The sequence below is a fragment of the Rhineura floridana genome, chromosome 5 (assembly GCF_030035675.1).
Source record: "Rhineura floridana isolate rRhiFlo1 chromosome 5, rRhiFlo1.hap2, whole genome shotgun sequence".
In the NCBI taxonomy this organism is placed as follows: domain Eukaryota; kingdom Metazoa; phylum Chordata; class Lepidosauria; order Squamata; family Rhineuridae; genus Rhineura; species Rhineura floridana.
Window position 1 is genome coordinate 147989350 of NC_084484.1, and position 15687 is coordinate 148005036.

Here is a 15687-nt window from a genome sequence, read left to right on the forward strand (position 1 = left end):
AGGCCTGCCAAGGGTTGCTATGGTGACCTTAGGCTCGATAACAGGTTGCACCCTGTTTTCTTCAGCCTCTGTTAACATGGCTTCTGTCTCTCTGTCAAGCTGTCATCTGGTCACCACATACATTTTTCCTTGTGCCCCCATTACATCTCTTCCCAGTATCACTGGCTCTTGTTGTTGGGCATTAATACCCACTTTATATTTTCCCTCTCTGCCTCTCCACTGCATTTTCACTAGGGCCATTGGTAAGCTTTCTGGTTTACCCCTCACTCCTTGGATAGTCACCGTTTCCTGAGGTAATATTTCCTCAGATTTTATTAAATCTGGCCTCAGTAACGTCTGAGCGGCACCAATATCAAGCAATGCCCAATAATTTGCCCCTTGAACACACACTTCTTCTCTTAGACTCGTATCAAAGTCTTTTACTTCTGTCCAGTTTATCTGGCAGAATTGAACCTTTTTTGTTTCCAGCTCTTTTGGTTCTGTTTTTACTGCCCTTCTCTGAGCAGGATTACTAATGGGGTTGGCAGCCCCACATTGAAAACGTAGGTGCCCCGGTCTACCACATTTATAGCATAATTTCTCCTCCATTTTAGGGTACACAGATCCACTCTGGTGTGTCCTGTGCCCTTCAGATTTTATTGGAGGACTCACTCGCTGTGGTACCACATCCTTTCTGCCACCATTATATGGTCTGGGTTTAAACTCTCTTGATGTTTTCCCCACCCAGCCAGTTCTATTGGAGGCAAAGTGATCCGCCATCTCTGCGGCCTCCTGCACCGATGTAGGGGAACGGTCTTTGACCAGGAGCCTTATTTCTGGTGGTAACTGATGGAATAATTGATCCAGTATCATGAGGCTTTTCACCTCTTCCACTGACTGAGCTTTGGCACTACTCATCCACTTTCCAAATATATCCATCAACTTTGCTCCCAGTTCAACAAAAGACCTCCCTGCTTGGATCTGACAGTTTCGGAATAACGTCCTAAAGTAGTCAGGTCCCAGTATGAATCTTTTGTATACTGCCTCTTTAAACTCGGCATATGTGACGGGCCTGTCTGAGGGGAAATATTGGTATACCTCTGCCAACTCCCCCTTGATCAAGTTCGATAAATATTGCATATATTTATCCTCCGGTAGCCCCCACATTTGAGCCGCTTTTTCAAAAGTGCTGGGGTAAATTTGTGGATCTTGTCCCGGCTCAAACACTGCAAAATCTTTCGGTGTAACCTTTATCTTTGTTTCATTTCTGTCCTTTCTTGTTTCATCAGAATGAAACTTCTCTCTTCCAAATTTTAACTTTTCCACCTGTAATTCAGCATCTACTCTCATTCTCTCAAATTCCAACTCTCTCTGCTTTTCCTTCACATCTGCCTCCCTCCTCAATCTCTCAATTTCCAACTCCCACTGCTTTTCTTTCTCATCCGTTTCAAAGACCCTCTGCTTGTCTTTTTCCTCAGCCTCCCATCTTAACTTCTCTCTCAAATACTCTATATAAGCGGGATTGCTTGAATACCCTTCTGGGGTCTCTTCCCTGACAGGTTGTTTTTGCTGGAAAGTTGTAAATCCTATTAGTGCTACCCTCAGTTCATCTACCCCTTTACCCTCGTGAGGTAAATTGAATGTTATGCACTTCTCCACCAGCTCCTCTCTTTTCATCTTTATATATTCAGCCATGGTGTTGGAGTTCACTCACTCTTTGCCACACACTCTTTGCCAGTCACTCTCACAAGTAATCTTTATTTGTTATTTCTGTTTGCCACACCACTGTTAGGGACTCTCTTTTGTCCGTATCTGGACTCTCTTTTCTTCGTATCCCACCGCTACAGCCAACACCTGTGACGCCCTTCCCTGGCTCTCCCTGTCAGGTTCCTACCTGCTCGTGGCTACTGCCTGTCACTAGGCACCACCAGGGACTCCACCAGTCCGGACTGTCCTTTTTTATGGTTTCCCTCTCCGCTCTAGCACAGATCTCAATAGATCCCCCTGCTAGGCAGCACCACCAGTCACGTTCTACAACCAATGTTCCCAGAGACCTTGCCTGAGTCTCTCTATCCGGTTACATTCGTGACTGCGTGCCTATGCTGTTCCCAACCCCCTTGTATCAATGCAGATAACTCATAACTCGGGGTTGCTCTGGATACTTATAATGTTATCTTCTCCTCTTCACCGCTGCCACCATTTGTTACTGTTTCCCTTCAGCCTTGGTCTGTGAAACCCCAGCCAAGGATCAGGCCTCTGGTAAACCAAAATAGTATTTATTAAATAACATTAATAACAAGATAACTTTGATAATGATCTACAAGCTTATGGTTTCATCTATTACTATGATATTTGACTTATTACTAATCCGAACTCCACCTCCCTCTTTCTCCACACTCTCCTGACATACACCAACTCACACCCACCTCCAAACTCCACCAAAACAACCCACTAACGTCCACTGTCCACCCAGATTCAACTGTCATCCTTCCATTTATACTCTCAGCCATCCCAACACTCAGCCAATCATCCAGCATTCTACTGCTCATTTACTCCCCCCTCCTCTTTCATTCCACTTACCACATATCTTCTATACGAACAGCACTTACCATATATACATTAATACAGGAACATCACACACCCCCTCCCCTTTTGGTTTTTGGAGTGTGTGGGACTTATTGTGCCTTGTCCTTCCTCCCGTTTTTTATTTTTACGTTAATATTTTCTTGTATTTTTCCCCTCTTTTTCTTTTTGGTGACCTGGTTTTGTTCCCTCCGTTTGCCTGTGCAGCGCGGCTGTCTCCTTTTTGTTCAGGGACGCGCTGCTGCGGCTTCCTCGAGCAGCAGCGGCTGCCTCTCCTTTGTTTGGGGGATCCGTGGCTGTGGCTCCCCCTCCTCCTTTTTGGCCTTGGCATAGGGTAGCTTGCAGCTGCAGCTCCCTCGCCAGTCTTCCGCCCGTTGCCGCAATCCCAGGGCAGCGTTTAGCCCTTCCAGCCAGGAGCCTGCGGCTGTGGCTCCCTCTCCTGTATTGGCTGCTTCCCCTGGCATCCGTTTTCAGAGGCGGTGGTGATTTTTGCTCCTCCCCACGCCGTCTCTTTTCCTCCGGAGGCGTGTAACCACATGGAGGTCGTTTTCTCGGCCCCAAACAGCAGCGGTTCCTCCCGGCTGCCTGCTAATCCTTGCAGTGGCCCTTTCTAGGCTGCCCAGTTACCTCGGCCGCCATTTTTATTCTAGTTTCGTCTTTGTAGGTTTCGTTTTTCATGCTTCCTCAGTGTCTCAACAGTATTGCAACTCCATGCTGCCTGTGAGAGCTGCATAGCCTGAGCAAGTTGTGTTAAAGGGATACCACGCCTTCCCCATTGTGTGTGTGTATCTACTTATGTGCACCCAATTTTGATGCAAGCCTTTTTCTGGTGGCGCACTCGTTACTTCAGTTCACATTGGTGGTACCGCACCTTCCCCATTGTGTGCGTGGATCTAGCTCTGGGCCACGCTGCGTTTTAAAAACAACTTTTTTCCTGGCAGTGTATTGTAGCGGTCTCACACCTTCCCCATTGTGTGCGTGTACTTAGCTTGTGGCCAATATTGCATCTCACCTTTTTGGCGCCCTGATTGATCAGTGCGGTATCACTACCTCCTTTGTGGGCGTGTACCCACCTATTTTTTGGTGCCATAGTGAACTTAGTCAATTTTTTCTCTTGGCACCTTGCTCTCCATTGTGCATCCTGCTCCTCACCACCTCACGGCACAGGCATGTTACCGCACCTTCCCCATTGTGTGCGTGTATGTAGACCCTGACATGGCAGATCAGAATCCTGAGGCGGTGCAAACCTCAGCGGCAAGTCATCAATGCATCACCCCACCTCAACACAAACCATCTAAGCATAAGCACACTGAGGCCTTAGCCAAGAATAAATACCTGTCTGCCCACGGTCTTGGAGAAGCCTGCGCAAGAAGCAGTACCTGCGCTCTTTCAATCCCCTTCTGGGTCATCAGAGGACGAATTTTAAGGCTTTCCCAGCCAAACACCTTGCGACTCCGATATCCCTCTGACTCCACCAGTGCAGCCTCATCTGCCTACACAGGAGCATTCTGTACCTTCTGTTCCTCCTTCAGGGCTACAGTTGACTCCAGAATTCCTGTTACAACTGCGAGGGGTACTCGGGTGTCTCTCCCAAGCTCAACCTCAGCCTCAAGCACAGTTATCCCATCAGCCTGGAGTTTCACGGCAGTCCAGTTCTGCATGACAACCTGGCTGTCATGATGACGTCCCTCCACCCTCGCCGAACCCATTCGATTTTTCTAGGGGCAGATTTGGCGGGGAGCCCTCACGGATGGACGACTACTTACCCTTCTTGCAGGCTGACCCTGATGAATGGAGTGGAGAATCTGATCTGGACAAGGACTACTCTTATCGCCTCTTTGACCCGGCTGATTAGCCCCCCCCTCTTTCCTGCAGAGTAATAGACACCCTCAGCATTCAGCCTGCACAAATGCAACCTACTGCCCCTCCTGTAAAGGGTGCCAGAGTTCTCAAGTCCCCCAGATCAGTGGATCATTTTATCCCTGTGCCAGATCCCACTAACAAGCTGGCCAAGGAAGAATGGGCCCGTCCCCTGTGCCTGCATCGCTTCTCGCCGTTGGCCAACAGACTGTATACCTTGGCCCCGGAATTCATGTCTTTTCTGAATGTTCCTGGGGTGGACCAACCAATCTCCAATCTGGTTTCTCGGTCCCTCCTCCCGAAAGAAGATGACTCACAGTTCAAAGATCCCTCTGAGAGGCGGCTCGACTTTGTCCTCTGTAAGAACCACGAGGCATCTGCACATTCCATCCGGGCCTCCACGATGTGGCTCGATGACCTTTTGGATGACCCTAATCCTGACCCAGCCACGTTGCGAAAGGGCCTACTCAAATTACATAAGGCAGCTGCCTTTGTGGCCGATGCCACGTTGGACGCAACCCACCAAGGAGCATGGGCCCTTGCTGCGGAAATAGTAGCTCGATGAACTCTAAGGCTCCGACATTGGAACGCTGACACTACCGCCAGAACCAACCTGTCTATGGCTCCATACTCGGGCTGTATGCTTTTTGGTGAAGATGCTCTTAAAGCGGTCTTGGTTGACCCCAAGGACAATCGAAAACCTACCTTAACCACAGCCCAAAGAGACAACCGCAGACCTTTTCGGCGATTTACCCCTTACTGCTCCTTCCAGCCCTTTCAGGGGGCGCGGCCTGGCGGGCGAGGACGAGACGCCAGGTCTACAGAATTTCGCTCCTCCAGGGCACCCTGGCCCAGACAACGCTTCCAGATCAGAGCCCAATACCAAGACAGGCAAGCCCCCTCTTCCTCTTATGGCAGAGGAGCCCATCAGCGCAGGCAGTTCTGACGCCATCCCCATTGGAGGCAGACTTTCCTTTTACGCAAGCTCCTGGCTCACCCTGACACACATTTCTTGGGTCAGGCTCATCTTCATCCAGGGTTACAACATAGAATTTTGGCGGATCCCCCCAGATAGATTTTGCCTCTCCCCCGTTTCCAAGTCACGCAGGATGGTTATGCAGGATGTCCTACGTCATCTACTCGACATAGCTGCTATAGAGCCAGTACCACCATCCAAAAGGTTGCAAGGCGTCTACTCCGTTCTCTTCGCGGTTCCCAAGCGAGACTCTTCATGGAGGGGGGTCAACCGCTTCGTCAAGTACAGCTGCTTCAAGATGGAGTCACTGGCGTCAATTGTGGAAGCACTGCAACAGGGGGATTTCCTAGCATCCATCGACCTGAAGGACGCTTACTTACACATCCCAATCTGCCCGGCTCACAGACGATTCATGAGATTCTCGTTCGGCCAGCACCACTTCCAATACTGTGCCATGCCATTCGGCCTTACATCGGCTTCTGGAGTCTTTACCAAGGTGATGGCCACCATGGTGGCTTTCCTCCGCCTACAAGGGGTTCATATTTACCCCTATCTGGACGATCTGCTCCTTTGAGCGTGCTCCCAGGACCTAGCCAACAGACAGCTCCAGTTCACTCTAGAGGCCCTAAACTCTCACGGCTGGCTGGTCAACATCGAAAAGAGTCATCTGCAGCCAACCCAGCGCCTCCAGCACCTGCGAGCCATGCTGGACACGTCTCTAGCTATGGTTTTTCTGTCCCCAGACCGTATTGCCTCCATCACAGCCATGGTAACCTTATTGACGCATCGCTCAAGGGCAGATGTCATGTTTCTGGCATAGTTTCTTGGGTCACTGGTCTCCACCATTCACATCGTCCTGCGGGCTCGACATCACACGAGACCTTTACAATGGGCCCTCCTACTCTTTCAGGCAGACATTGCCATGTCCAACCATCGCGTGATTCCGCTGGAACCATCGCTGAGGGACTCATTCCGCTGGTGGGCAACGACGGCACACCTCAGCAGGGGTACGCCATTCCGGGAGCCAGTCAGGGACATAATCACCACAGATGCCAGTCTGTCAGGCTGGGGAGCCCACTGCAACTCCAGTTTTGTCCAGGGTGTGTGGTCCACAGCAGACCTAAGTCAAAACATAAACTGGCTGGAGCTCAGGGCTGTTCATCTGGCCCTCCGGCATTTCCAGCCACTGTTTTCCCTGCAGCACGTGCTCATCCATACAGACAACGTATGCGTAAAATCTCATCTCAACAGGCAGGGGGGTACCAGGTCCCGAGTTCTTCAGGCAGAGGCGACCCAAATCTTCGACTGGGCTGAGAACCATCTATTGTCTATACAGGTGGAACATCTCAGCGGAGTTCTGAACGTAACCGCCGATTGGCTCAGCAGACAGCATGTGAGCCCGGGAGAATGGAAGCTTCATCCGGCAGTGTTCGACCTTCTCCAGCTCTGAGTTCGGCGTTCTCTCAGTGGACCTCTGCGCCTCGAGCCACAATTGCCAGCTGCCTCGTTACTTCTTGAGGTACCTGGAGCCTGATGGCCTGGCTTTTGAACAGAGGCAGCTGAATATTGCCGGACTTTCCCAGGGGGTGGTCGACACTATCCTAACATCGAGACGACCGTCAACAACTTGCATTTATCAGAGTACTTGGCGTGCCTTTTCCAACTGGTGCACCTCTAAGGGCTTTCCGGCCTCTCAAGCCACTGTATACCATGTTCTACAGTTCTTATACAGAGGTCTGACAATGGGACTGCGGCCGAACACTCTGCGTCTCCATGCCTCCACCATCTCTTCAATCCTGTCCGTCTCCTCATCGGCCGCCCCCGTGGACATTCACCCGCTCATCAAACGCTTTTTAAGAGGGGCCACCCGCCTTTCTCCACCTGTGTGCCACTACTTTCCTTCCTGGAGTCTCTCGAAAGTCCTGCAAGCCTTACAGCGCCCTCCATTTGAACCTCTGGCTTCAGTACCTCTCAGACTGTTGTCCTTCAAGGTCCTGTTCCTCGTTGCTATTACTTCCGTGAGGTGGATCTCAGAGATGCAAGCCTTGTCATCGGCCCGCCATCTCTGCATCTTTCATAAGGATTCAGTGGTCTTGAGGCCAGACCCATCCTTCTGTCCCAAGGTCAACTCCTTATTCCACTGTAGCCAGGACATTGTGCTTCCATCATTCTGCCCAAAGCCGGTCCATCCCCTGGAAAAGGCCTGGCATTCGCTGGATGTTCGGAGAGCCCTCAAACTTTACCTCTCTCGCACCCGTGACATCAGACAGACAGAATCCTTATTTGTATCCTTTCACCCTAGGACCTTGGGGGAAAAGGTCTCCAAATCAACTTTGTCCTGTTGGCTGTGGGCCTGTATCACCCTGGCTTATCAGTCCCTTAACCTCCCAGTGCTGTCTAATATCCCGGCCCATTCCACCAGATCAGCGGCTACTTCGGCTGCATTTGTAACTAATGCACCCCTTGCAGACATCTGTAGAGCTGCGGTTTGGTCTACCCCTAACTCCTTTGTGAAGCATTATAAGATTGATCGGTATGCTTCTACGGATGCCTCCTTCGGGAGACGTGTCCTGCAACATGTCCTTTCTGATTAGTAAACAGGTTCTGGTCCCTCCCTGTTGGGGGCCTGCTTTGGTACATCCCAAAGTGATGGCAGGCTACCTGTGGAAAACGGTCCATTGGCTTCACCTTAAGGGTGATTTTCACAGGTAAGCCTGCCATCACGTCCCTCCCTGGTGGGGGATATCTGGATGTTTTGTTCCACCTTTACAGTTTACCTGCTGCAAGTTTACTGCTCTGCCCTGTTTCCCTCAGTCAAAACCTCTATTACTATGTTGCAGTTTCTGTTCTCTGTTGTTTCAAGGGATGTTGTCTCTGTTTTCCTTGCTGTTGGGCCTCTTGGCCTTTTGTTCCTTTTAGATATGCCACTTCGGACTCGTCGCAAATGAAACTGGAGTGGGAGGGGCCTGAGGCCCCAGGTTTTGACTTCAGTGCATTCTTGCCTTCGGACGCTAGATGGCAGTAGTGCCCAAAGTGATGGCAGGCTTACCTGTGAAATTCAGCCTTCAGGTGAGGCCAATGGACCATTCTCATAGCAATGCGTCAGTGAATTGGAAGAATTAAATGGGTCTAAAGGTCATCTGGTCTAATCTCCTGTAGCTAGCACACCTACCTCACGTCAATCAGATTATACCATATTAGTAAATAGCTACTCACCTAGTATACTGTGGTGAAAATTGCCTTTCATTCTCTACTCTACTCTTCCAACTCACAAATTGCTTGTGTACCAAAATGTATGAGCAAGCTGGTAACATATGGGCTAATGATTTCTGTGGAATTATGCCCAAGGCCTAATTGCAGTAAACCAGGAGAAGAAGCTGTCCAGCAGAACTCTGCTGCAAACATATTCTGAAGACTTAATTCAAAGCCAACCCTGAAATTCTCATGATTTTATCAACCACCTCTATTTATAATCTCTTTTATAGGGTAGATATCGTACTGCTTTGGTCCTGTTCAGTCCTCTGTACTTTCCTGGAACAATAGATGACTGGCATGTGGTACTTGAGATGTTCCAGCAGAGACTCTTTGCTGAAATGGCATGTAGTTTTCTGAAAGCTGTCACTCCCAAGGACTTTGGAGGGGTCTGTTAAATAACAGGGTCACACTCCCCATGTTTTTCTCCCGATAAAGGTCATCCATCAGGCGACCAAGGCCAATTCAGTCCCATAATCAGGCCTGAACCCAGACTGGAACGGGTCAAGATAATGTTTCATCCAAGAGTACTGTACACAACCCTCTCAATCACCTTCCCTAAGAAGGGGGTAATTGCAACCGGAATGATCACCGCCTCTTTCAGGGCAGCTGGAACTACTCCCTTCTGCAATGATGCTTTGACCACACCCTGGATCCACTTGGTCAAACCCCCTCAGCAAGCTTTAATAAGCCAAGAACGGCAAGGGTCGAGAGGACATGTTGCTTTTTTTTTAAAAAAAATACATTTTTAACCTTTTTCTTTTTAAAGAGGTCTTCAAAGCTTTTTTAAAAAAAGGTTTTAAAGATGTTTTGTTTTAATGTATTTTAAAGTCTGTTTTTATAATGTTTTAAAGTGTTGTTAGTGCTTTTGTTTGCTGCCCTGGGCTCCTGCTGAGAAGAAGGGCGGGATATAAATAAAATAATAAAATAAGAAATAAAAAACTATAATAAATCCTGAGGCTACAATGCAGTAAACAGAAATTTTTGACTCTGTTGTTGTTTCCCAACTCCTTGTAACCTGTGACAAGCTGCTCAGAAATTTCTAAAGCAGCTTGTGATAGAGGGTAGGAGATTGGTGTCTGAGATAAAAGGTCATCCATACAAGCCTCCAGATACGACAGTTGTGTAGGTAAATACAAGGTGATAGGACAATTCCTTACTGGAGATTTAATTAAATGTCAGCCAGTTGCTAGTTTGAGAAAACTTAAGATCAGCCCTAATTCATGCTGGCTAAGTCTTAAGGAAAGATGAACGTTTTTCTTCTTTACTTGAACAGTGTTGACAGTTTACAAAAAATTAAATGGGACTCTTTGTAGGATTTGTTTAACAGAGGGCTGGCTAACTTGTGGACTGTTTCTAATTGTTAAAATTTACTAACTGTAATGTGATGCCAAATGGTTTTTGTGTCCCTTGTCCCCCCCATTTGTTCATTTTTTTAAAAGTATTTTTGCTGACCACTCCCATGGGTTCCCTGCTGCATTCCTGTAATACCAAATAGTTTTTGTGAGGCCAAGAATCCACCAATTTTCCTTTTAATAATATTATTGAATTCAGTAATGAATTATATGATTTAAAATAGTGTAGAATAGCTGATGAGAAAGTATTTTGTAAGGCAGCCTTGCTAACTGAACTTGCATTCTGTCACTGCATTGCCAGCTTTTCATACTGGTCATTGAGGTTGTAAACCACTGTTAGGGTACGTGGTTGCATTAGATCTCACATGTGAAAAGGAAAATATCCCACCAAGGATTGCCACAAGGGATTGTGATTGGTTCCAAATCTAGAACTGTGTTTGTGTGCCTGCCCTGTCTTTTTTAAAAAATTGCAGTGTCCAAGGAAGAGCACTGAACCCCACCAGATGAGATTCAAAGAGTTGGCTTGCTAATCCTAAACCTGGTACAGAGTGGAAGCTGGTGTGAAAACCAATTTAATTTGGGTTTCATACAGATGATGATATCAGAGCAAGTTTTGAGCGGAGAGGGACAATGTGCACAAGAAAGAACATGACTGGCCTGATCTAATGTAACTCGTCCCACCAAGAGCAAATTATTCAACTATCTCATGTCTGCCATACTCTGCTGTACAGAAATAGTTAACAATGATCAGCCATGGAGGGAATTGAACACTGACTTAGAATATGCCAGTCCTAACCATTTCAGCTGTTTTGCAGTTTTCTTGGTTTGACCATTTTTTATTGAAATGCTCTGAAATGGGCTTTCTCACTATCTTTTCATTTCATTTCAAAAGGATTACTTTAGTAGGAATGGGAATAGACCGGGTTCCACTTTATCTTGGACGTTACAAAATGATAGACTATGGACAAGCACCTGGGCGTGCAGAGAACCTTAAAAGGTGAATACAGATTTTCTCCTCCCCGCTTTCTGTTTACTCTTCTTCCCAGTAGATAGGGCTTGTTCAGACATACTGAAGCAGCAGCACATCAAACCACATAATCATCCTTGAGTCAGGATGAACCTTTAAGTGGCACAGACTTGTAGCCTTCTGTACCGCCAATACAATGTTTATCAATGTAACTCTACCAGCAGGATGGAACAAAAATGTTAAATGCCTTATTGGTAAGCATTTCCCAAATAGTCAAAAGTTGAGGAGTTCCCAAAATGTGGTTCACATCTCTAGAGGAATTGCTGCAAAATGAAGAGCAGGGTGCCTAGCAGCAACATCATCTGGCCTTGAAACTCTTTCTCAATCACAGCTGTTGTGGCTGTTTTGAGCAGAGAGATCCTGTATATACTCAGAGGTATATCAAGTAGATTCTTGTACTGCTCTTAAATCACTTCATCACACCCAGATTGAAACCCAGTCCAGACTCTTAAACTGCAGCTGTCTTTTTTGGTGTTGAATGTTGTTTATGAACTCTAAAGTGAGGCTCCTCCTACTGGAAATGGTTTTCCCTAGATAAGAGTTCACCTGTCTGTTCATGCTTTGCAGCATCAGAAAACATCTTAATTTCTGCTGAAAACCTAGAGCTGTAACATTGTTTCATTTGCATTTCTCTCTCTACTGTTTCTGGCTGACATAAGTCCACATTTACTTTTCCCCTCAGCCCTGCTATATCGAACACTAAGAAAACATGGAAAGATGATGGAATGAATTCTCTGGAGTACAAACTTCTGGCAAAGACAAAGTATCCTCTTTACTTTAACATTACTGTGGATATTGGAGCTGCACCAGTGCTGCCACCTGAGGGTGAAAGCAAAAGGAACAAAGCTTGACTCTTTTACAGTACTGGAGTTAGCTGCCTACGAAAGGATTGTGTGGTACATAGACTCAAAGATGCATTTCCTTTGTTTGAGCTTCTATTTACAAGCAGTAAAAAAAATCAGGAATGAATGCACAGGAATATCGAGGTGTTTTTTTCCCCAAAGAAAACATGTAGTTATTGTGAAGCGTGCTGTCTACTGAACCCTACTCTTATTTACCTGCACAGCTCTTCTTGAAGAGCAAATGTTAGATCATATAACCGGTTACACTGTGATGTAGATACTTGACATTACTGTATCCTCTTAGCAACCATCTGAATATAAGGTAAATTTGGATGTTTGTCCTATTTTAGACATCTTTGTTTTAGAGCATTGTTCTTCATAAATTCAGTTTTCCTGCACCAGTGTTTAAGACTACAGTTAAGTATTACATGTATTTCAAAGTGTTACTTTTGTAAAAGTTTATTTTTCAATGAATTTAAATAAACTCAATTGAGTACCAACATTTTGCCTCATGCCAGCTGCAATTGTTACCTCCTTTTCCAAAGGATCATCGTTCTGGTCAAGAGCAGGTAATACTGATGAACACATTCTTCTCCTCAGGGGCTTTACATTGTTCCACAAGTTTTTTTAATATATATGGCAGGTCCAAATTATTTGCAATGGATTGTTTGCCTCCTTCCCATAAAAAGCAGCATGACTAATTTACAAAAAAAAAAAGTGTGGATGTTGGATGACCCATTTCACTGCAGTCTTACCTAAATTGGTTCCATCTTAAGATAGGCTTAGGAGATAAGTGACACTGAAGTGCGAGACTGTACAAGGTTCACACCCCCAAGCACTTTTATTAAAATTAGAAACACCCACTTCTAGTTTGTACATAGCTGCTCTGTAGACTTAGTTTGGCCCTTGTATTTAATTCTAGCTTGCTGTGGCTGTTGGGGGGTTTTTTGTCTGAAGAGCTGTGTCTCGAAAAAGGCCTGTATCACTGCATTGTGTCCTGAAAAATCTGAGTGCAAGACTGCAAGTTTAGGGCGGAAAACACCTTACAGTTGAAAAGAGCAAGAGAAAGAAGAAATTGTGTTTGACATTTTTACGTAAATAATCACCTGGAGCTGTCATCAAACAATGCTGGCACTCCTGTTAACCAGGTTACAACAAATTTGGGGAAACAGCTCTCACTTTCAATAAATATTGTTTTTAAAGAAATTGCTATTTGCAAACTTTTCCTTTCATGCTTTGGTAGGCATGTTCTGCCCCTAAGGCCTAACAATGTGTACAATTGCTTCTTCATTACATGCATGCAGCTATTCACCGGAATCTGCTGCAGCCCAGTACTTGAGCTGCATCTTTGTGTTCTTAAAGTCAGGGCAACCTAATAGGGGAACCTGTTTTACAAGCAAGAGCACTGAAAGTGTCAAGGTAAAAAGTTTGGCAGCAGGGTGAGGAGGCCAGGGCAGATTATTTTTTGACATAACAAATTACAAGCTTTCAAGAAATTTCAGTAGAAAGCCAGCATTGGTGTGAGAGCTATCCAGTGTGTTCTACAGAATGTAATGTGTATAACTGCCTGCTGGATAGAAGTTGTGGATGTATACTCAGTGTAGCCAGCTCCTGGCCCTCAGAGAAAAAGTCTGTTCCCTGAAGCTGAGAGAATTTGGTGGATGAGGCCTTCATTGACAAGATAGCAGCATCCCATTCCCAAGTGGCCAGTTGATCTGAGGGCTTGGAGAAAGAAATCGGCACTCTTGACTAAGATGAAAACGATCCCTTAGAAACAGCCCATTCCTCAGGCAAAGAGGGCTCCTGGTAGTGGGCAACCTGATCATTAGGGGTTTGTGATGGAAAAACAGACAGCTAGGTGCAAAAGTTGTAGATGTCATGCATCATCTAGAGAGCCTGGGGTTAACCAACCCTAAGGAACCAATTTTCAGACGAAATGTGAAGGCATGCAAGGTCCATTCCATAAATGTGGATTCTGTTCCATTGACGGAAGGAAAGATACAATTCAAGCTATTCAGTCCAGGCTTATCATGAATTAGATTTCAGTTATGAATAACATTTCCAGAATATACACATTCCTAATTCACTAGTCAAATACTCCTGTGGATTTATATATTTTTCCACACCTCCATAAAGTAGCAGAATTAAGAACCTCAACTTTTTCTTCAAAGCATTCAAAAGAAAACTTTACTCCTTTGCTTTATTATGCCTTGAGTTTTGATGTCTGTGCTATAAACAGGTGGTAATCATTATTAGTTATTTCAGTGCAAATGGCAAGGAGACTTGACATGTTTAAGCAACTACAAACTGATTATGCAATGTACTCAATAATGTACAGTGAAGATGCATCTGTACTTTATCTTGTGTAAAACGGCCCTATTCAGATGTCTATTAGGTGTGAAGGTGCCAGCAGCAAGGCACAGGCCGAGCCCTGCCTCCTCTACAACATACGTACTTGCCACATACCTCAACAGATGTGTGATAAGAGTATTCTGAAGAGAGCATTTGCCTTGCATACAGAAGGTCCCAGGTTCAATCCCTGGCATCTCTAGATAGGGCTGAGAAAGACTCCCTGTTTGAAATGGCCACTGCCCATCAGTGTACATAAAACTGAGCTAGGTGGCCCAAGGGTCTGACTCAGTATAAGGCAGCTTCCTATGTTCCTAAGGGAGCTGCTTCAACAAGTGTTGGATTTTCTCCATGGGGATGGGAACCATGGAGAAAATCCCACGCACACAGAAGTGGTTCCCACAGACAGCTGATCATACATTAGCTGGGGCATACTGCCAGCGTGTACAGCATTGGGGAGGCTAGGGCAAGCACATGTACCTACTTGCTACTTCACCCATTCAATACACACAGGTATCAAACACCTGAATAGGGTACTATGAAACATATTATGGGTTGTATTCAAAGCAGCACTAGGTAAAAGTTCCCATCAGCGCAAGGATTTTTCTTTGCGCAACAGAATGTTCTCCCCCGTCCTCCCCACATTGTGCACCCCCTAAATCTTTTCTGGGGGTTCTCCCAACCTTCTCAAACAGATTTGGGAAGTGCAAATCCCACTGCACTAGCGCAAGTATTTCATTGAACAGCACCCAGTGTACCTGCCTTGTATACTGTGGAGTACAGATAGTATACCCACTGAGTGAAGCAACATTGTGGGATGCAGGCAGGGTACCCGTGAAATGACTTGCAGACAGACAGTTGGAACTTGTAAAAACAAAGGGTCAGATCGAGGCTTAATTATAAGAGCAGACTGATTGAAATCAATGTGACCTGGTCATGACTATAACTTAAGCCCTACTGATTTCAGTTATCTATTCTAAGCGTAACTAAGTCTGAATACAACCCACTTTCATTTTGAACATCCACACACATTCAATAAATAATTTATTGAAAAATGCTCAGTGGGCAAGCATAGGTTGTACAATGTCTTGTCTTTAACAAATTCTGCTAGGAAGTATTGAAACTTCACCTTCCTTCAAAAATGGGCTCTACCTTTAGAACCATGACTTGAAATGCATTAGATGCACCTGGAAGCTACCCAACAAACTCCCCGCCCCCAGCAGTGGTTTCCAGACCATTTGGCATACGTGTGGCATACCTACAACAGAGTCTATGGAGGAGTTTCAATATTGATTTGCTCTATCATTCACTCTGCGTTCGCTCACTGTTCTCCACAGACAAATACAATGAAAACCATACTTTTGGTACTGTCATTTTAAAGGCATGCTGCAGAACTAAATAGGTTTCTCACACATCCTTAAACTGATAAAGTAATTGGAAAGCTTTCCAAAGACAACAGAATAC

General features: G+C 45.9%; 1 protein-coding gene across 2 annotated transcripts in view; it reads left to right on the forward strand.

Annotated features, from left to right (window-relative positions):
- Positions 1 to 12350, forward strand: part of LOC133385417 (beta-1,4-galactosyltransferase 3-like) — a 41118-nt gene extending 28768 nt beyond the window's left edge. Inside the window, exons 6-7 of one of the 2 annotated variants that reach the window (XM_061628390.1) lie at positions 10898 to 11002; positions 11715 to 12338. In XM_061628390.1, the coding sequence (XP_061484374.1) occupies positions 10898 to 11002; positions 11715 to 11883 (274 nt within the window). In that variant the 3' untranslated portion in view covers positions 11884 to 12338. Of the gene's footprint in view, positions 1 to 10897; positions 11003 to 11714 lie in introns of both variants that reach the window. The other variant, XM_061628391.1, reaches the window with a different exon arrangement.
- Positions 12351 to 15687: the final 3337 nt, after the last annotated feature.